The 22721-nt window shown below is 37.3% G+C and overlaps 1 protein-coding gene across 17 annotated transcripts in view; it reads left to right on the top strand.

The window, feature by feature from the left end:
- ATP2B2 (ATPase plasma membrane Ca2+ transporting 2) overlaps positions 1 to 16681 on the top strand; it is a 708548-nt gene extending 691867 nt beyond the window's left edge. For 9 of the 17 annotated variants that reach the window (XM_043550962.1, XM_043550952.1, XM_043550956.1 and 6 more), the window contains one exon: positions 14120 to 16681. In XM_043550962.1, the coding sequence (XP_043406897.1) occupies positions 14120 to 14431 (312 nt within the window). In that variant the 3' untranslated portion in view covers positions 14432 to 16681. Of the gene's footprint in view, positions 1 to 780; positions 953 to 9029; positions 9086 to 14119 lie in introns of all 17 variants that reach the window. The other 8 variants (XM_043550959.1, XM_043550958.1, XM_043550964.1 and 5 more) reach the window with 5 other exon arrangements.
- Positions 16682 to 22721: the final 6040 nt, after the last annotated feature.

The raw sequence follows: 22721 nt of genomic DNA, 5'->3' as shown, positions 1-22721 counted from the left end.
TTATTTTCTGAGTAGTTCCTATCTGCTCTGCACCAAAAATAAAAACATTCTGCTTCAGAGAATTATTTTCTAATCAGCAATTACAAAATACAGTAATTCTGTACAATTGTGCCTAATTTATATGATCCTTCATTAATAATAATAATAATAATACAATTCAGAATAAATATCAAAGCATCTTGTAATTATATTGAGCTACTATGTTTGCAGCTTTGAAATTTCTAAACTGAAAAAGCAAATCCTCTTATTTTGAATAGTTTTTAGTATTTCTTTTTACTAGAGAGTTGGGTGACTGAATTTTGTTTCCCCTCTGGAAGAAAATCTAGATGGCAGTAATCAAGTAATATTTATTCTCAGTAGAAAAGATGGAGATTATTATTATAAAATCATTGGACTGGAAGGGACCTCGAGAGGTCATCTAGTCCAGTCTCCTTCACTCAAGGCAGGACTAAGTGTTACTGACCAGTGTCATCTGTGTATATCAATTGGTGTGTACATATATGTAGGATGGTTTAAATTTCAAAAATTATGGTCCAAATCCTGCATTAGTGTAAACTGGTGCAGCTTCCCTGACCTCCATGGAGCTGCTTCAGTTTACCCCAGGAAAGAATTTGGCCATATTTATTTCCACTTGTTAAAAGGAACACTCATGACTTTGATTCATTCAACGGAAGTAAAACTGCATGCATGGTTGAGTATTTTTTTTAATTATTATTCCTGTCAGTTGTGCACCTGTGTCCATTCCTTAAGCAACTTGTCTCATTCTTTCCTCCGTTGCAGATCGAGGTAGTCAATACTTTCAAGAGTGGCACTTCCTTTCAGGGGGCTCTAAGGAGACAGTCCTCCGTCACAAGCCAGAACCAGGATGTAACCAATATTTCTAGCCCTAGTCACGTATCGTTATCCAATGCTCTTTCCTCTCCTACCAGCACATCTGCTGCTGCGGCTGGGCGTGAGTGTGTATTCTTAATGCATCAGATCTACAGAGATGCCAACTCATCTACTAGTCATTCAGGACTTATTTATATTGCCCTTTTTCCACTTATCAGCTAATGCAAAACAAAGCAAAAACCCACACACAACTCCACCACCAATACACCTTTATAGCTGAATTACTTTGTATACTGTAGATACACTTCTTTGACCTTTTTATTACAGGTCCGAATTCAGATCAGTAGGATACCAGTTTCTTGTCACCCACTATGCGGTAAACATAGATTTCTCTAACAGTGAATTTTTTCTCTAATATATTTCCTCATCATGTTTGATGTATTTATTTGTATTACAAAAGGTTTCCTTAAAATCATTCTGTTGTTGCCTAATGTTAACAAACATGATTACAGCTCTTTTGCTTAAAGAGAAAGTGTGTTAAGCTACATTTTATACTGTAGCAAGCATTAAAAAGAATATTTAAATATTTAGGGAATGAGTCTACTGTCAGGTGCACATCAATCCAGGTGCACATCAATGCTTATTTTACAAATTAATTCAGTGACATTCTCAGTCCATTTCTTAGTGAAGAGCAGCTTTCCATGTGAACCAAACCCCACCCTTACAAGCTGGCACTGTCACTCTGGCTTTTTGTTATATTTACAACCACACGCAGTAGGCACCCATCACATAGTCTGGTTGCCCTTACAGTCCTTAAAATTAGTCTCATCCTGCGTTAAAGCTCCATTCCTGCAGTGTTCTGAATAGAAAATAAACCTCCAAAGAAATATTTTTAAAATCCCCCTTTGTCAGTCTTCTTCCTGAATACCTGAGAGAAAAGTTGGGCCTAGCAGCATGTCTGAGTATTTAATAAATCTACATGCTGGCAGATCAAAGAGGGAAGTAAATTCCAAAGCCATGGGCCCCCACAGGAAAAAAACCAACAAAAAACCCTCCCCCATTATTTATAAAAGGATTCAAACTTGAGTGCCTCTGGTGATCTCATTTGTAGTAATATAGGAGTGATGCAATCTTAGGTAAGCATTTAAGGCTTTGAAAGGTCAAAACTAGCAACTTGATTTCACCCAGAAGCTCAGCGTAACCTATGGAGATTGTAGCACAAGATCGAATGTGCTCTCAATAAATAGGCAGCCACATTCTACACCAGCTTCAATTTCTGAGTGGTCTCAAGACATAGAGTGGATTAGTTGCCTAATCTTGAAGTGACAGGGGCATGGAGAAGTGCAGCAAGATCTGCGTCCAAAAGGAATAGTTGCCTCACAACACTCAGATAAAAAGGAGTGTTTGTTGGCTAAGACTGCTACCCTTGTATGCAGTAGCTGATTTTGGGGTAAACTACTTCCTACATTTCAAATTTGTGTCACAAATGGCAGCACCCTTACTTGGGTGAAGATGTAGTTTTGTCAATTTCTGCAGTTGCTTCTCCCAGCCCAATGTCTCATCTTCATTGAGCTTTAGCCTGCTAGCTCTGTTCAAACAGATGGTCATCTGTTTCACTGCATCAGCAGTAGAGATGGATATTGCCAACACACTGAAGGTGCCTCATCCAGGGTCTAGTTACTAACCTCCCTAACCAGTGGGTATCCATGTTGAACAGGATGGGGAACAGAATATAAGAACCTTCTCAGTGGATGAACAATTTCCTGTAATAGCCCTCTAGGTCCTTTCAGGCAAATAGAAGAAGAGCCACTATAAAGCTATCCTGCTGTGGGTCACAAATGTTTCAACAGCACCTTATAGTCAGTGGTCTCAAACAATCGATCCAATAAAGTCAGCATTGGTTGAATGGCAGGGAGTCTAAATTCTCACACACCCCCTTGCACCTACAGATGGGTCTCATCAGGACATGCTTGAGGTACCTTGCCAGGGCAGCATGGAGAAGCTTAGATTGTCATTGTCTGAATTGTACCCATTCTGTGGATAAATAGAGTATGTTAGTCTCCAGGGCCATGAAGCTAGCTTTGTATTCATTTGAAAAAATAACAGAGTAGCTGATATTTCAAAGTAACTGTGGATGTGCACCTGCATGTCAGAGAGCAACTAGAGTCTGGTCTTTAAATACTAGTTTGTGTAGACTGCTAAGGCTTTATTACTGAATTAGGGTATCTGTTTACAATAGCTTTTTAAAATAATATTTTAGTCATTTTAGATGGTGCTGCTTGCGAAGCACTCCGGTTAGGTATTGGTTATGAAAAGCCTTATATGTGCAGAATCATTAGCTAGTTTCAGCAACTGGATAAAGCTATTTTTCCTTCATGAAGCCCGATCACTTTTTTATGCAAATTTGCACTTGGGATGCCCCTGTCCCCCCTTGCAGAAGCCCTCTCATATTCAGGCTCAATAAAATTTAAAAAAAAAAAGCACAAAATATCAAAGAGAATAAGACCAACGTTCAGCAGGAAGGTGTACCCCCCACAGCGCACACCCTATGTTTTGCTCGCTTTTTCTTGTAGGCCCCCAATCTCTTGGTTCTTAGTGCGATGTTCCAGGACTGACCTTCATCACACTGACTACCTAGGCTAAATTAAAAGATAAATAATTAAACAATAAATCCTTTCTTCCTTTGGTTGGATAAATGCTACCTCAGTCTCTGAGAAGTAACATATTTTAACCATCTAAGACACTGGAATGTTTAAGGGTGTTCTGTAGATATAGCTTTATAAAAGGCTTAAATGAGTCTGAGAGAGGCTTAATACCCAGTACTTACTTTTATATTGGGGGAAATTTGTTTATTTTTAGATGAACTTCCAATTTTTTTAATTTCTGGGAATCTCCTTGAGAATGTTTTTTGAGACATTCAGTAAGGATGACACATGTTAAGTTCCTTGGGAGTGTAAAAACACCTGTTCAACATAAATGTATTGAAGTTGTAGCAGTGGGCTGACCATTCATCCATTAATGCGGCTCAGTTTATCATGGCATTTAGGTCCACATTTTAAAATGTTACTGGTGATTTTGGGTGGCCAACTTGAGATGCCTTAAAGCACTCGCTGGAAATCAGATCCTTTAGAGATGTCATTTTGGGGTCCCCAAAATTTAGAAATCTAAAGTCACTCCTTGAAAATTTAAGCATGATGACATAGGTTATATCAGAACCATATGGCAGATCTAATATTACTAAGCACTTATACAGTGCTTTACTTATTAAAGCTCTGAACAACTACTTGTTAATCCTCACCACCCAACTGTAGGATTACTCGCATCCCCAGTTTTCAAATAGTGGCCAATAATAGCCAATCTATTAGACTACATAGATTGGAGGGAAAATTACATATCCAATTTTATATGTGTGTGGCTTGAAGTCTGTAATGTAAAAGCCATTCAGAATTGACTGTGCATATTAAAAATGCCTGAATGGTGGTATATAATAGCTTGTGTACTCTAAAATACACAGGGGAGTCATACTAGCAAGAAAACACATGGAAATGATTCCATATATAGTGCATGCTATTTGTGATGCTCTGATATATATAGAGAGATTTTTATCTGTTAGCACTTACCTATGTATTATTTCATTGATGATATATAATTACTTATATTACCTCAGATCAGACAAATATTGCCACACCCAGAGTACTTTGTGAGATGCATTTCTAAGTCAGAGCCTGTGGGTTTTCAACCTCTCATAGATATGGGAACATAAGAATATTTCAGTTGTTATAAAGTACTTTCATTAAAAGTAATCTTATAGGAAAAATACTTTATTTTGGTTCTCAGGATGTCAAATTATGCTGATACTGTTTAGTTATCACAATGTTTTAGTATTAAGTAAGAGATAAGGCCAATAGTACCAGTGTCTTACTCTCTTGATCTTAGCTTGAGACAATAATATAGCTTGGGTACGTATTCCAACCCACCTGAATCTAAAATGGAGATAAAGTCTTTTCTTTTATATAACAATGCAAACAGAAACAAACACACACATCCCCGAAAACCCCACAAACAGCTATTTAAATGCATCACAATGTTTGCATATTTGAAATTGCAAATAGGAAAGAAATGTACAAGCTAAGGTTCTATCTGCAGCATTAACATGGCCATGTTCCAAACTTTATATGCATTTTTATACTATAGATTATATACTATGAATAGTAATATATGACATACTATCAATTGGAAATCTAGTCAATTTTAAGAAGTTATATTAAGTTCAGGTATCACCCTTTCCCTGAGCCCCTTGCCAGTTTGCGTGGTTTTACAGTAACATTTCAATTTTCTTACTGCCTGTTACTTTGGGAAAACAAAATAATTAATTGAATAAAGCCCTGAGGCAGCAAAGCACTTTAAATACATGCAATGTCACACTGAAGACAATGACCGCACCAGTGGTGGGGGCTGTTGGCTGGCTGGTTGGAAAAGGTGTGTCCCTTTAAGGGCTAGAGAGTGACTTTTTCCTGCAGCTTCAGACCAGATTAGTGCAGGGACACTGGCCCATTCCTCCCCTGCACACCGGTGACCGGAAGAGAGAAGGGACCATATAGATCCATGCCGGTGCAGGAAAAGCCCCCTTTTACCTGTACCAGGCAGAGCAGGGACTAGCTGTAGAGGGAAAGAGTGTATCTAACTGTCCACAAATTAATCAAGCTTTTTTTTTTCTCATCTTTTTCAATTATAGTACTTGTATATTGTATATTACTCATATCATTAGTAGATAAATCTTCTGACAGAAGTGTGATTTTTAAGCTGACGGTTTCCCTTTAAGACATAATAAACACACACCCCACTCAACCCAACCTAAAAAAACCCTAGAAAATAAAAACATGTATATAAGGCAGGTGATACATAAAGTTGCTGCCTGAGTGGAGACAGGTTTTCTGTTCATGATGACTATAGGTAACAAAATTTTCTTTAATGAAAGTTTAGAACTTGCAAAATACAGTAAAAGGCAGCAAAATTGCAGAAAAACCTTATGCTCAGGCGATGTGCAGTAGGTTCTGTACTTGGGGGAGTTTTTTGGGGTTGTGGTTATGTTAGGGCTATTGTCTTTGTTTGGAAGTTTTGGATAATTTTCTGTGTAGATTTCATTGAGATATTTTCACTATTTCTCATGTAAATTACAGTTTTGCATCTATATTAGGGGCTTTTGCTGACATTGCTATGCTGGTCAGAGATCATACCTGTTCACACCCTGGACTGACATAGCTGCAATGGCAAAACTTGGGAGTGTAAAACTGGCCTTTATCAACTGTAAAGGTCAGATAGGCAAAATCCACAATGAGATCACAAACCACAACTATTTAGCTTCTGATTAAAATCTTAACAGGTGGCCACTGAATGTGCTCAGAAGTGTATCTTCAATCACTTATATCTTTGGAGTTTTTTACATTTTCAAAAAGAAAATTAATGGCCAGTAGCCTTCAGTTTAAGACCTAGTACATGCCAAGTTTCAATCTTCAGCTGTTCTTTGTGGCAGTTCTGTTCAAAAGTGGGGTTAGATTATTCTGATGGGAGAGAGAGGGAAATTGTCATTTTCCCATAATTCCAAGATGGCTGAGATTTTGATCATATTTGTCAGAAAAATTTATCTACAGGCATATACACCATGCATGCAACATTTTTGACCCAAAAGATGAATGTTCTGGAGAGCTATGAGAAAATGCAAACTATATTAGGGGTTATAATGGAAACGTACATATAGTGGACTCTAAAATAAATTTTTTATCCAGCATTTGGTGCTAAAAATAGTCTTGTTTCTCTGACACAAAATTAATTTTAGTTTACCATAGCCATTTTTCATCTGTAGTATAAAGAATGGCTCCTATACCAGTAATCTGGCCTTCTGTCCTGTTTAGAGTGATTTTTTTAACGTTTTCCAGCTTTGTTCTTACCTGTCCCATGCATGTACAGCTTTCTATAATTACACACACTGTGCAGCCAGAGAAGTGTGTACATGTGGGTGCATTTTTTATCTAATATAAAATATTCTAAAAATAGATGGAACTTTAGTATGTTTACATAGGGAGATGTTCCCCATCAAGACCTTCTAATTTTAAATTAAATGTCAAAGCAGAGATTAGCCATCAGTATCAAATCATATTCAGATAATGGACCAAGTCCTGCTCACTTAACTCATGAGTTCAATGAGATTGCCAGCCTTAGACAAGTAGTCCCTTTGATTTCTACAAGGCTAATTATATAAAGGCTATTCAGATGAGTAAAGCAAACATGACTTATAGAATAAGCAGAATTAGATTTTAAAATGAGTTAAAATCTCAAAGCTTGTCTGTAAATGTTGCAGAATTCTAGAATCCACCCTGTGTAAGGTATTTCTTGTGATTTTACTGACTTTACATGCATTCTTCTTACCTTTGAAAAACTAGTTATTGGAAAAGATGATGCCAGGTTTGATCTCAGTTGTACTGCTATAAGACGAGGGGGTACTCTACCGACTCCAACAAAGTTACTGCAGATTTACCCTTGTTTACCTGAGATCAGAAGCTGGCCCTCTGTGGTTCCCCTACAGTGAAACTATTTAGGTTGAAAAACTAAATATACAGCCAAATCCTGCTCAACTTATCTAGTCACAGAAGTTCCACTGAAGTCAACATCTGTAGGTTTGGGCCCATAATGTAGAAAGTTAAATCACAGTTAATGCATGGAACTAATGCAAAACAAATTAACTAGATAAAAATAGTCATGATTAATCAAGTTTAAACAATAATAGAATATCAGTTTAAATGTATAATAAAACACATATATTCATACAAGTCCACTTAGTCCTACTGCTTGTTCAGCCAATCACTGAGGCAAACAAGTTTGTATATATTTATGGAAGATAATGCTGCCTGCTTCTTATTTACAATGTCACCTGAAAACAGGCATTCACATGGCATGTTGTAGCTGGCATTGCAAGGTATTTGTGTGCCAGATATGCTAAACATTTGTATGCCCCTTCATGCTTTGACTTGTGGGCTCTAAAGTTTTACATTGTTTTGGTTTTGAGTGCAGTTATATGAAAAAAAATTCTATATTTTTAAGTTGCACTTTCATGATAGAGATTGCACTACTTGTATGAGGTGAATTGAAAAATACTATTTTTTTTACAGTGCTAATATTTGTAATCAAAAATAATAATCTAAAGTGAGCACTGTTCACTTTGTATTCTATATTGTCATTGAAATCAATATATTTGAAAATGTAGAAAAATATCCAAAAATATTTATAATAAATTTCAATTGGTATTTTATTATTTTTAACAATGTGATTAAAACTGCGATTAATTGCGACTATTTTTAATCTTGCAATTAATTGCGATTATTTTCTTGATCATTTGACAGCTGTAATATAAACCCTGTTTATATTTGCTACAAAAGTTTCAAAATGTTAGGGTTGTGTTGACAACTGTGTGATATGTTAAAGATGAGATGCTGTAGAAAGTAAATACCCTGGTCATAGTTCAGGTCTCACACCATTAATGTCAGTGGAGTAACATCACTGTGATCAGAATCAGGCCCGCTCTGTGTTTAGAATAGTGCACCCATTGTTCTGTTCTCACCTTGCTGCTACACATGTGACTTCTAAGAGCTCTAATTTAAGTTACTGTGTGTGCATGGAGACAGAGGGTGATGGACCCCATAGCCTATGTATTCATTTGATTCTTTAAAAAGTAAAAAAAAAATACATAAAAATTGCCACTTAAAAGTTATTGCATTTTCATGAAGCTTCTAATTTTCACAATCTCAACAGCATGCAATACAGAACATGCTATTCAGAGCATTTACAAGATGACTTCAGTACATACATAATCCCAGTTTATGGACTTTTTGATTTTGCTCACCTAAAAATGCAAGAAGCCACAAGAGAACACACACAAAAGGTCCCATATATGATTCATGTTCTGTTTCAAAGCTTCAAGCCAGCTACAGTACTTCACCAAACACCATCACTGTAACTTTTGCACAACCAGATTCTTGACATTGCCAGGTACCCCTAAGAGTTGGCATCTCTTTGCAAAATTGACCTCTTGTTTACATTTTTATACTAATCACCTTACTGACCTTTTAGTAGAATTGAATTTATTTGCTTTTGCAGTATCCTACTCTCTACTGTCTGAATATTCAATGTGTTTGTTTTCCCAGAGGGCTAGAGATCACTGGACAAAAGGGTTCAGCAAGAGAGAGTGAAATAAAAAGAGGTTGTGAGTCTTTAACCTTGAGCCTGAAATGAATGTGAACCAAACTCAAGATACTTGGCTTATCTGAAGCTGGGTAAACATTCGAGTATAAGCCCATGCGCTACCAACTGTACTATACCTGTTGAACTTAAAACAGGTCCTATGTATTTCACCTTTATACTGTTGTACATAGGGGTGATATTTCCTCTATTTAATCTTTTTCTTCTTCTGAGGAAAAAATCTGTAGTATTTAAAAATTGTATATCATTTATTTTTCTTGCCTGATGCAGTATTTTAAGTCTAACTTTCAGGGTGGGACGAAACTGAAGAGCTTTTTTTTATTACAGCTACAGAGAAGAAAGAAGTGGAAACTTATAGCTATGTCAAGAAGTGTTGTCCCCACAGTCTTCTGTTAAAAGCAGTTCATTTTTTCTGTTGTCTCCATTACTGTGAGAAAAGAGGGCTGTATCTCATTGTTTGTCTTCCCTTGGCATTGTCGGCATCATAACAAAAAAATATCATGACATGAATTCTGCATAGCTCATAACATACCAAGATATCCACAGCAGATGTGTCACCAGCTTTCACACATTGCACAATGAAAGCAAGCTTGTATAGAGCTCTGTAGTGTAATGCTAAACTTAAACGAATAAAATGTAATACAATTGTAGACAATATTTACACATGGGCTCTGATTCAGCAAAGCACTTAAACATGTGCCTATCTTTAAGCATTACTCTGATGGGACTACTCAAATTTTTAAAGTTAAGCACATGCTTAAGAGCTTTGTTGAATTGGGACCATATTATTGTAAACAACACATTTTAATTAGCTTAGTGCTAGTTTAAATGGAAGTGCAATTACAATGGCGCCTATGAGCTCAGCAGACCCACCCCCTGTGTGTATTCAGATTTTTTTTCAATGACTTCAATATTAAAAATATTTTTTCTCTTGCTAGCACCAGAGTCAGTATAGCTCTGGGATAATTAGCAGGGTTCTGTTGTGCCTCACATGTACTAACGGGATTTTGAATTACATTTCTACTGCAGAATCTTTTACTGGTTGTGAGGGCTGCAGTCAGAAAAAAAAATTCTGCTTCTAAAAAGAGTAAAAGTAATCCTGTAAATGAGAAGTCACTGGGGAAGACACACAGAACCACAAGATGCCAAGTCACTTTCAGAAGAGAACAGTATTTTTAAAATGTGTATTTTATGTGGAATGTTTATCAGAAAATTCTTTTGTATTTGTGCCTCAACTCCTCTTTGATGGGTTTCACTCAAATATCTGAGTTACAAAAACATGCCAAGACCTGAGTTGAGTGTTTTGTGTTTCTTCTGATGCTGATGTTCATGTTACTACCTGAAGTTGAGCAGGGAACTGCATTTCAGAAATATTGTGGGTGTTAGATCAGTCATAGCTGGGTTAGCACTGAACTCTGAACTTGGGTCTTGACAGGCAGTAAAAGAGGTGGTGATTTTCAAATACTAAATTTAATCCTACAGTTCTCACACTCAGGCAAAACACCCATTGAGATCAAAGCCTTGGTATGGAATGCAGATTGGACACATTCTGTTTCACAGATTCCAAGACCAGAAGGGCCCATTGTGAACATCCAGTCTGACCTCATGTATAACAAGCCATAGAACTTCCTCAGATAGTTCCTAGAGCATATCCAATCTTGCTTTTTAAAATTGCCAGTGATGAAGAATCCATCACGATGCTTGGCAAATTGTTCCAATGGTTCATTACTCTGACTTTTAAAAATGTACATCTTATTTCCAGTCTGAATGTGTCTAGCTTCAGCTTCCAGCCATTGGATCATTCTATACCTTTCTCTGCTAGACTGAAAAGCCCTTTATTAAATGTTTGTTCCCCACATATGTACCTACAGACTGTAATCAAGTCACCCCTTAACCTTCTCTTTGTTAAACTAAATAGATTGAACTTTGTGAGTCTATTACTATAGACCATGTTTTCTAATCATTTAATCATTCTTGTGGCTCATCTCTGAATCCTCTCCAGTTTAAAACTGTGCTCAGTAATTTTGTCTACACACACAGTATTCTGTTTGGGCCAATCCTGCAGTCCTTACTTGGGCAGAACTCCCACTGACCATAGCAGGAGTTTTGCCTAGTTAAAGACCTAAATATGAGTTCTGAAGTTTTAAAATCTGTTCCTTCTTTGCTAATCTGTAAAGACTTGAGTACAGATTACTGTGACTGCAATAACACCTTTGCCCAAGTAAAGGTTGCCGGGTCAATTCAAGCATAATCTTGGATTACTTTTGTTTACATAAAAATTTAATTCACATTTAAAAAAAAATCCACTTGACAGACTAGAAGCTAAATCTACTAGATTAGAATGAACTATGTTCAAGAGAATGAAAGTGAATTTTTCACACCAATAGATAAGGTGCAGAAAGCTGCCATAACTAAGTGATAAAAAGATTTTTTTTATTCGGCTAAAGTATCTTATCAAGAAAATATGAAAGAAACAGCATTTTTGAAAATAAATATTACCTTATGAACTCAGTGTACAGTAGGCATGCTTAAAAATTTCTCAAATTAAGATTTTTACCAGACTCCCACTTTATAGATTACCATAAGAAATATGTTGTAAATTATTGTTGGTCTGTGGTGGTTTTGCATTCAGCTTTGCACTTTAGAAAAGGGTACAAAGACTGAGATAACTTAGGGAACTAGCATACCAGCTTTTCTGATCTGGAAATGTAGTTCAAATCCTATCTTAAGTTATGAGTGCAAATGTGTTTCTTAGCCTAGTCCCCATTTGTGCACATTATAAATCCATCATGTACCATAGCACAATTCAAGAGGATTCTGCTCAAATAAAGCCCACATCTCTAATATCAGGGACTGTGCAGGTCAAATTCTAGGTATTGTATGTTGGCAGATACAATGAGGTTGTAATATCCTACATAGAGACCAAGTTAGCCACACTTCCTCCTGAAGCTCTGCTTTTCTCCTGCACCCCAACAGTCTCTTGGAGGGCTGGCTCTTCCTGCACCCCAGAACTGCTCAGGCTATTCTGTGCTACTCTGCCAGTCTATTTCCCTCCCTCCCTCCCTTCTAAAACACACAGCCATAGCGAGGAGATGATCACATTAACATTCTATTTTGTGCTTGTTTCCCTGCTGTTACCATATGCCTTTGGCTAAGCAGGGAGTGGTGTGTGGACTGACTGGGGGCTATCTACTTGCAGGTGTCCATCACCCCCATGCTATTGATAAGAGTTTAGATATGTGATAAATGATTATTTTGGAGAGCATAAACCAGGAAAAAAGATAGGAGAAAGCAAATCCAAATCAGCCTCTAAATCTGTCTGATCTTTCTCCAGTACTGCCACACATTCATAAGCCACTGGTTGAAGCTTTGAAACTCAGGCAGGCTCGCTGATGGTTGATAGTATAAGAACCTAGATAGATACTACCAGCTAAATCACACCAGTATGTTGATTGAACCATTCCACTTCTATGACACAGGCCTCTGCCAGCTAGAAGAGAAACTCTAAAGTTTATCTATAACTACTTGTAGGCCAGCCACTAATGGGTAATCAAACATAGAGCAGTAATATGCATGTGTATCACCCCGTACATTTCAAACTTGCGTGGAGAAGCTTTCACAATGCCTGCTCACACCTTTTCTGCCTGTGCCATTGGTCTCTCACTCTAATAAACACTAAAAATTCACTGATAAATTAAGGGATGAGTGAAAAAATTAGAACTCATACTTAGTCATAAAACATTGCCTACAGTTCATATTTTTGCCATTCTGTTTTTTCCTTTGACTTTTCCCCTCAAAAGTTGTGTTTTCTCACTAATAACATGTAGTGCAACCCTTCACTTCTTTTCTGACCCGATGGATTGGTCAACAGGCTACTGTTAGCTTCCTCCTCTTCTCCGCCCCAAACACAGAACACTGACTGCCCCCCCCCACCCCCAGCAATGCTCTCTCCTTTTGCTCCGTCAGTTCCTACTGGCAGCACTGCTGCTGTGAAAGCCTAGTTGCTGATGTTAGTCGCTTTCTTTCACCTGTCTTCTTACTGATGGGGGCTAAAAATAATAGTCATCTTAGCATAATAAGCCGACATAATTTAAGGACTGCAGACATGGCATAAAATTCATAAAAAGCTTTCAGAATTTAACCTTATGAAGGGTATTTGCAACTGAGACACAGAAAAAGAAAGAACTTGCTGTTCTATGCAACCCAACAATCAATACATTATTTTGTAGAAGGTCTTTATATAGTAAAAAAAATTAAACGGCTAAAACAGTGGGTCTATACTCGAGTGTTTACTTCACATATGCATGAAGGGAAAAAAAAAGTTGGATCAACAATTCTGTGTTCACATTATCCAGGCTTCAAAGTGTCGTCGTTGTGTGCCAGTTATCTGTGTTTGTGTGGAAACTGTGTCCCCACTTTGTGGTAGCATGGATTTGCCTAGTATTTTGTCTGCTTGGCTTTTTGTGCTCGTGGCTGCCTTCATTTTGCTTTTGCTTTGAAAACATTTTTTTTCCTGTTTGTACATTTGGCTCCTCTTTGTGTATGTGTGTGTGTGTGTGTCTCTCATACGTACCGATCTGACTGTGTTTTGTGCTTTCCCCTTTGTGAAGTGTGATATGTTATATGTTGGGTTTTTTACGATACAAATGAGACTTTTTTTTAAAAAAAAAAAAAGCCTTTCTACTTACTCGCTGCAAAACTATCAACATGCATGGTTCTACATTTGCATTAAAATTAACATGGCTTGTCTTTTACTAGGGATGTACCACATGAGTGGACGTTCGCTTTCTTTAACCGGTGCTTCCCATCAGTTCTTTGATGGCTTTAAACTCAATTTGTTTTAATATTGCAGTTTGTACAGACACTCTAAATGCACAAAACTGAGCCACTTGTTTATGCATATAACATCCAGAGACTATGGACTTCAGCTGCCTGCACTGCCCTAACCATATGCTACATTTTTCAAAAAGTATTCTCTAGCAGTGTTCTCTAAAGGTTGTTACCTCTGACATCTCTTTCCTCTTTTTCCCCTCAGATCCGCGTCGTGAAGGCATTCCGTAGCTCTCTCTATGAAGGGTTAGAAAAACCAGAATCTAGAACCTCCATTCACAACTTTATGACTCATCCTGAATTTAGGATAGAAGATTCCCAACCCCACATCCCACTCATTGATGACACAGACCTAGAAGAAGACCCTGCTCTCAAGCAAAACTCTAGCCCACCGTCTTCGCTGAACAAAAACAACAGTGCTATCGACAGTGGAATAAATCTTACAACTGACACAAGTAAATCAGCTACCTCTTCTAGTCCAGGAAGCCCAATACATAGCCTGGAGACATCACTTTAGCTGAAAGTTCACTGCAAAAAAAATAAATAAATAAAAACAGCGACAGAAGTATATATATAGATAGATAGATAGATATATAAAAAACTGTGCTGGCTGAGAAGCTGTTTGAACTCTTACTCACTTTGTGACAAGTGAATGGATTGCTGATCACAGTGGTTTTGGGGAAAGAATGAATGGCTGATTTACATACCCCTTTTTGCTCCCTTGCAGAAAAACAAAAACAAAGAACCCTCCTGCATGAATGTACGGTGCACTTCCAGCCCCCACCCCGCTCTCTCTCACGCGCACTGGCTCGCTCTCTCTCTCTCTTTTTTTAAGCAGTAAATGCAGAGGACTTTTTTCTGAGGCTATTTATCCAATTCACTGGTCTGTGAGTTTTTTGAAATGCTTGTGTGGCATGGATTCAGTTGTATAGATTAATTTAAATAATGGTTTTGAAGTTGCAAAGCTTAACTTGCACAGTAGATTTGCACCAGTTGGACAGAGAAACTTAATAAACATTTATGAGATTATATAGAGAGATATATACATAGAAATATATACATAATTAACTATATATATGTATATATATGTATATATCTATCTATCTATATAGTTATATATAAAGTTTCTTTGTTGGCATGTTGCCTTGTTTCTGCTCAAATTGCTCTGACTATTTTAACTTATTTATGTCCTAAAAAAAAAAGAATGTAATTTGTTTACAAACCTGTAGATAATATCCTTAACTATTTGTAGGGTTAAGAAAGCACTTCCTGCCGAAGTAGTATAAAAATTGCTCAGCTCTTTGAAAACTTCTGTAATATTGCACCTTGGATGTTTTATTACAACCGTGTTCTGATTTTGCCTGCCCTTTTTTTTTTTTTTTTTTCCTTTTTTTTGGTTAAATAATGTAGATACTGCTAGCAAACAACAAAAGAAGCCAAAATGTAACACATTGGATGTAGCATTGTTATCCTATATATGGGGCAGTGACCAGGCTTCCTTTGTTTCAAATACAAAGTTGAAATGATCAGGTTTTCTTCCCCCCCGCCCCCCATTTTTTTTTTAAATAAATAAATTGCTTGAACTTGTTTCGGTGCAACACTCAATGGTGGAGGCCATTTCATTGTTTCAGTGTATTGCAATGGCTTCTTTAAAGTATTTTTTTAAAAAGGTTGTTATATGAAACTCAGTTTAGTTTATGAATAACAATTCAAAGATAAGTTATATTTGGCTTTGTGTATGGAGATCAAACTAGTGTTGAAATATTGTGATATATTGTGTTGATTCTTTTCAGTTAGTAATTAAGACATTTATTTCCTTATTAATTACAAGACTATGGGCTGTTGGCATTTTGGATGGAAAATCACTATGGTTTGTTGCTTTGACTTTTTAAAAGAAAAAGATAATCATTTTCTGCACTATCTAGATCTGAATGAAATTTTATGAAGTGTATACTGAAATGTGCTTTGTGTGATTTTTTTTTATCAAGCTTGTCTTCCTGTAGTCACAAAATATACTGTAGCTAATTAACAAAGTTGTTTTACCTATGTATTGAGCTTTCTACAAGGGAAGCTGTTTTGAAAACCTGCAGTATCATGGGTGAGAAATATTTTTCAAGATGGTAACAGCCCTGGTAACTTAAATTTATGAGCTTATATAATCACTATGTCAACCACTTGAATGCTAAGCACTTTGTGGGTCACAGATTTTTCATAAATAATTTTGTATTTAATACAAAGTTTGCTTCAAGAATTTTCAGCAAGCATATGATCTTTTCCATAATCTTGTACAGTGCAAAAGACATTTTGAATAACATGATCAATTATGCCAGAAAAACACTTTAAACTAGCTTGATAAATTGATTTGTTGTTGTATTGTGTTGTTTTAAAGTTGGCTAAGAAAGCGGTGCATCTCTGCAGTCACAAGAACTATTCCAAGCCAGAGAACTCTCCAAACAATATTAGACTCCTGGCCAAACTGCAGATTGAAATGACTAAAAGAGTTTTCAGGGTGCATCAGGACTATTCAGCCAGGTAAAACTCTAATCAGCTTCAGTTGCCAGCTTCCGGACTTTTGTGCAGAAGCTTGAATGTTTTTTTGGCTCAGACTCATAGCTCACTGTCTGATTCAAACTTTTCACTGAACAGCAGATCTTTCAAGGCTTACAGAACTGTTTTCAACAGATACCGTTACTCATTTCTTAACAGTAAAAGCTGGCATGACAACATAATTGAATTTAACTAATTCTTAGTAGCAAAGTGATTGAAACTTAGTAAGCATTGTTCCTTGGATTGTAAATACAGGGACTGACCTTTGTATAACATGTATTGGGTTTCTATGGCCTATTTGGGATACCATGTTCAGAAAAAAGAAGTTTTCCGTTCTGTTTATAGGGAAGAGCCTCTGTCAATGCATTGGACTTGAGCAGCTACAAAATCTGTCAGTACTGGAACATAATTTTCAATAACTTAACAATGATGATTGGCTTTTATTTTCAAGCTGTCTTTTTCTTCAGATTCTTTCTTTGTTTCATTTGATTTAATTTTCGTCGAGTAGAACCCCTTCAGAATACCAATAGGGTACCATTTGCAGACTTGAAAAACTGTTTAAAAATAAATGAACACAGCATTCTGTGTGTATATATAGTAAAAGCATATATAAACTGAGATGCATAGAAAACTTGGGCTTCTGTGAGCAGAGACTGTGCTTTATGTATATGATAAATTATAGACTTTTTTTAAAAAAAACATAGAATAGTTATGACCTTTCAACTACAAGTCATGCATCACAATTCATTTCTTTTATTGCTTGACCTCTCTGTGATGGGAACAATGGATCAAAAACCAAAATGATCAGTTTGTTAAAATTCACTGCAATATATAAATGCTTGCTCTCTACATACTGTACTTAGCAGCATGAGATTTGTGGAAAACAATACAGTGGTACATTTGGCAATCCGTCCCATTAGGGGTTATTAATATATATTAATTCATCTGTTTTTATGAATTTTTTTATCTAGACAATAATTGTAAATAAAGAACTTACTGTCTCTGTTCATTTAATACTATGCAAAAGGTTATGCTTTCTATTGTTTATTCTTATTCCTACAGTGTGATGCTGGAATGTTTGTGGTTTAAAAAAACAAAAAAACAAACAACAAAAAAAAGACAAAAGTAAGTAAAATATGTGATGTAAATTATTTTATAGTTTGAAACAAAATGATAAAGTTTTATTCTTGCTGCTTACTGTCTAATAGATATCTCCTGGCAGGAGCACAAGTGGAAAATTAAATAAAAATAAATTCACAAAGCAGCATGAACAATAATGGTCTGAACTTAACATCCTTCTTTATTTTCACTTTAAATCAATAAAACATAACTTGAACCCCATGGGCATATTTTAATGCAAAGGGTGTGTGGGTGTGTTTGCACGCATGCATGCTTTTTCTCGAGGGTGGGGGGGAGTAATGGTATGAAAATGATTGTGAAAGCCTCTCATCGTAAAGCGCTTACAATGACAACCTTAGGTCTGCACCACATACCCTGACAAGCCAGCCCAGATCACCATTTTTCCTAAAAACTGTGGTGCTAGCAATCAATGACAGAGATTGCAATTCCTAACTGAGGTTTTGCAGTCTGGTTCCATTACTTTGTCCATGTAGTGGTGGCTTGGGGTGCTGGGGATCACAGGTAAGATGTGCCTATTGTTTTATGTGTTTGTTGGTAGTGATGAAGCCCCTACATAGGAGGCTTGTGTAGTTTAACATTAGCCGTGCATTGAGTATACATTTTAATACAAATTAGGTACATTTTCCTACCACTTTTGCACTCGTGGTGGTAGTTTTAGTATATCTGTCTTGATATTGTTTCTTCATTCCTCTTCACCTCCATATTGGCCCCAATAATCATATTAAAGCAAGCACTAATTCTTTTTCCACTCCATGGGGTTCAATCTAGAATCTGAATCCCTCCCTTTGAAAGAAGGACCCTCAAGCTTTTGGGATATGCCCATTTTGCATTTGATGTTGCAGGGCCTTTTGTTCTTGTTAGCGGACAGGGCTTGATTTGTCCAAACTCCTCTCAATGCAGGGATGCAAAAAGCCATGGGGAGCTGGTTGTGATTCTCTAATTCTGCAAAATCCTGCCCCTGCCATGAATTAAAACAGCCTAGGGGCTGCTCTAACTTACCCCACTGGCATAAGAGTCATAAGAGTCACTGCTGGAGGAATGGCATAGCAGAATGAAGCTTTGCTATGTCCCTACCCTCCCCGGTATACCCCATATGCCAGGAGTAGTAGAGGGCAACTGATATAGAAGCTGGCTTTACCAGTTTTGAATTCCCTCACACCAGAGGAATACTCTGCTGCTTTGCACCCTCTAAGTGGCAGAACCAGAGAAGGTGAATCTATCCAAATATCCTGACAATAATTCTCATCCAAGCTGCTGAAAAAATATATCCCTTCACAAAGGAAATGTGCCTCTCTCTCTTTTGAAGAGAAGGCTTTGAAAAAATGTGTGTCCTATTTTCTCTCTTAGGCCAGTCTACCCATTTTTATAATGGGCACTTTCTAGAGAAGGGCTTCCTTGGCTTTCGTTATTAGCAGGCTGAAATAAGACTCACTAAAGCAGGGAATAAAATTGGCAATGCTGTCTCAAAGCACCATTTTCAAAAGCACCTACGTGACTTATAAGATCAATTCCCATTGAAAGCCAGTGGGAATTAGGCACTTCAAAATTTCTACCCATAAACCTTAAGCACACGCTTGGTTCTGAAAAAATGTATTGAGGAAAATTACTCTTTTTCAAAATGAAAACTCCCTAAGTAATTTAATTACTGACAGGCTAGTAGCTTTCTTGGAGAACTCATGCATTCCCAGAACAACTTCAGTGCCTCTAAGCCACTACATCTAGTTGTCTTCCTGCTCTTGTAGCTCTCCTTATGTTTCCCCTGACTGCAGTCAGCAGGCTTGAAACACTTTTTGGTTGCCCTACCTTTGTTTTAAAATCTAATATGTGATATTGTTCCTGTTTCCACTTCCTCCACGGTCTAACTTTATGTTGTTTGGGTGGAATTTCCAAAAGCATCCACATGACAGGAGCACAAGTCCAATGGGAAGTCATCTAGGTGCTTTTGAAAATCCTGGAATATCTGATCTAATGTAACCATTGACAATTACAACAATTTGGCATAGGGAATGAAAGAGAAACCTTGGCTAAGTCTTTGATAAATGTACATAGTTAAACCTGACATCTTAATAACGGAATATTGATTAAGGAGGGTGTAAACTTTGCATGGCCTAAAGCATGCTACCTTGGTCTCTCATTATTCTTTCAAATTCTGCACAGTAAATGTTTCTCATGGCTCTGTTCTACTCTGTTTAAGCTGACAGCACCAATTTAATATATCTTCCATATTCAGGCGTAATGCTTCATCTGAGTATGAAGAAGATTGCTTTGTAAATGCACAATTGTATATCTCAGGTTACCTCGCTTTTAAATTAATTAACTCTATTTCTTACTAGGCATCTTTTCCAGTGTTGGCTGCTGCTGAGCAGAGCTGGGAAAACTATTTGTTCAGAATAATATTTCTTATGAGTTTTAGCTTATTGTTTGGTTAATGAATGGTCTGGGAAACAATCCTGAAGGTAGCAAATCCAATCGTGATTGTAAGTGACAGCTTCAATCCTATGGTGTCCTTCAAGAAATATTTACTTTGACTGTTGATTGTGTGTGTTGGGTTATCACCTCCATCACCTTTATGGCTTCTGATATTGTTTAAACAATAACTGAAAAGAATAACACATACTGGCACTAAACTCTGTAAGACTTTTTATGGTTCGCAAATGCACTCTGGTGGTCTTAATACCCTCAAATAATATTACTCCAGGAATCATACGTAACTTTACAGTGCTTGTATTCATGAAAATATTTGTGTGTCTGGTTTTTGTTTACAATTTACAGGTCTACTACTGAACTGATTTGACAAAGATTGTAAGTGCCTTTTTAGACACAGTACAAAATTCTCCAAACCGCCAATAAAAGGAGGGGTGGGGAAGTCTGGATTAACATCAGGCACTATTTAAAAACCAAGGAAAATATAAATTATAGATCACATGATTTTAGAGTCCTTCTGCATTTTTTTGCTCCAGTCTGCAATACAGTGCAAGTTCTAAGCATTCATTTATTGTGAAGAATTAAGGTTGCAACCAAAGTTGCATTATATGAGGAACCTTCAGCTTTGCAGGCATCCATGTCCTGGAGGAGCTTGGACCAAAATTTGCAAACTTTGGGTACCTTAGTGACCTTATTAGCAGAGGTGTTGAGCACCTAAAACTCCAATTAACTTTATTTGGAGACAAATGCTCCTCATCACAGAATATTAGGTCACTTTTGTTTCGAGAACTCGATATGGATTAACATGCCTATTTTTCGCACTCATGTTTTAAAATGGTGACTCTAATTTATGCTCTTAATAAATGGAGAGATCAGTAGTCTCTCTGTGGTTAAGAAGTCAGTAGTGTCCATTGTAATCCTATATAGTGAAAATCCAGATAAATTTAACCTGATTCACTTGCTCACTAGTTTACATCATGCATAGGCTAGGCTCTTAGAGAGAAAATAGTAAATCAAGGATTAACAATGTTCCTTAACAATGGGTGAGTCCCTGTGCTTGAAGCATATAAAGGAAGAAATGCCACTGCATAAACTTTTCAATTAACTGCTTGTATGTATGCACATGTGTACCACACACCCATTTCATGGAGCAGGCTGAAGCTGGTGCAGAAACTTAAACACAATTTGCCTATGCTGATTGAAGGATAATGTGTATATATTTCACTTGACAAAATAAGGAGGGAGAGTACACTAATTTGCATGAGAAATCATGGGAGTAGGCACTGGAGTCAGGGAAAGGCAGGGACCCTGCAGAGATCTTAACCTCAAAGGCAACATGGACCAAGGCAAGGATGGAAAGGACTATCTCTACCTCCTAAGCAGCCTTCCCTAAGTTAGCTCCTTTCTGCTCCCCAGTCACCCTTTGCTTGTCCTGTGGCATTACTGCCCCTCCTTATTACTTAGCATTCCTGAAGACTTTCTAAGGTGTTCACAAGCAACTGTATAATTCAGGAGATTCACAAGAATAATGCCCCACACGTGTTCTAGAGAGTGTCCAAAGCCTGGAAGCTTCAGAGAGTCCCTCGCTATTTTCTTCTCGCCTAGTTCCCACTATGCTGGGGAGCAATAAAAGTTCTGCTAATTCCTAAGCTTCCTCCTTCCTATGTCTCCTAGGAAGTCGGCTCCCACGGTCTCCTTACTATTCATGCTCAGCTGATTCCCTACAAAGCCTGCAGGAGTTACTGTGAACCTGAGCCTTGCTGAACTAGTCCCCCAATTCTTTCCAAGTACACTTCATAAAATATGTACGTATCGAAAAGCAAAGGTGAATTTAAAAAAATTGCAAGACAGCTTGAAGGGTTTGAGTAACTACCTAAAACCTCTCTTGGAGAGCTCTCTGAAAACAAAGAAAGTAGCCGTTTAAGAGTGATACCCTATATTCCAGCCAACATCTGTAGTCCAGTCAATAAAACCTCATGGCTAATAACATCAAAGTCTACAAACAGATCTAAAAAAATCAGCACGGACAACTGACTTTTGCTAATTATTGAGACATCATCAATGAGCCCAGTGCAGTTTCTGCTACATCCACACCTGAAACTAGATGGGGAGGGATCAAGGAAATTGGAGAACTCTAGGTGCTGTCTGCACTAACACGGTGCTATAGGCACTGGAGTGACCTTGCTAGAAAGACTAGAGACAGGCTGGTGATTAATTATCAAGAGATGGAGCAAATAACTTACTAGTGCTTATTTGGGGAACCCTGGCAATCTTTCCACCCTGAAGGATGCCTGAGTCATCTCCACCAATAAAAAGAACCAACACCTCCATGCTATGTTTTCATATAAGCCATGAATAGGAGTCCAAGACTAGCTCATTTGTAGCACCCTAAAAATTCCCCAGCATCTCTAAAATTTCAGTGAGGAAAAATATCACAAACACTAGCATTTGAACCCTATAGAGACACATCCCCATGAAGATGGTCTCCTCTGAATCTCAGCCACAAAATTTGTCATAATGAGAAATATTTAATCCTGTTGCCAGAAATGGCAGCCCAGTCTTCAAGTTGTCTTCCGCTCAGAACAGTTCTAATGAATAAGACCTGGCAGATGCTCTCCTCACAGGGAAGAAGGAAAAAAATGCTACTTTTCTCTCCATCACAGCCACAACATGGGATTACATATATCCAATTGCTG

Source organism: Chelonia mydas, chromosome 7, assembly GCF_015237465.2.
Source record: "Chelonia mydas isolate rCheMyd1 chromosome 7, rCheMyd1.pri.v2, whole genome shotgun sequence".
Taxonomy (NCBI): Eukaryota; Metazoa; Chordata; order Testudines; family Cheloniidae; genus Chelonia; species Chelonia mydas.
The sequence above is the reverse complement of the archived record's forward strand: the minus strand, read 5'-3'. Positions and strand labels throughout refer to the sequence as shown.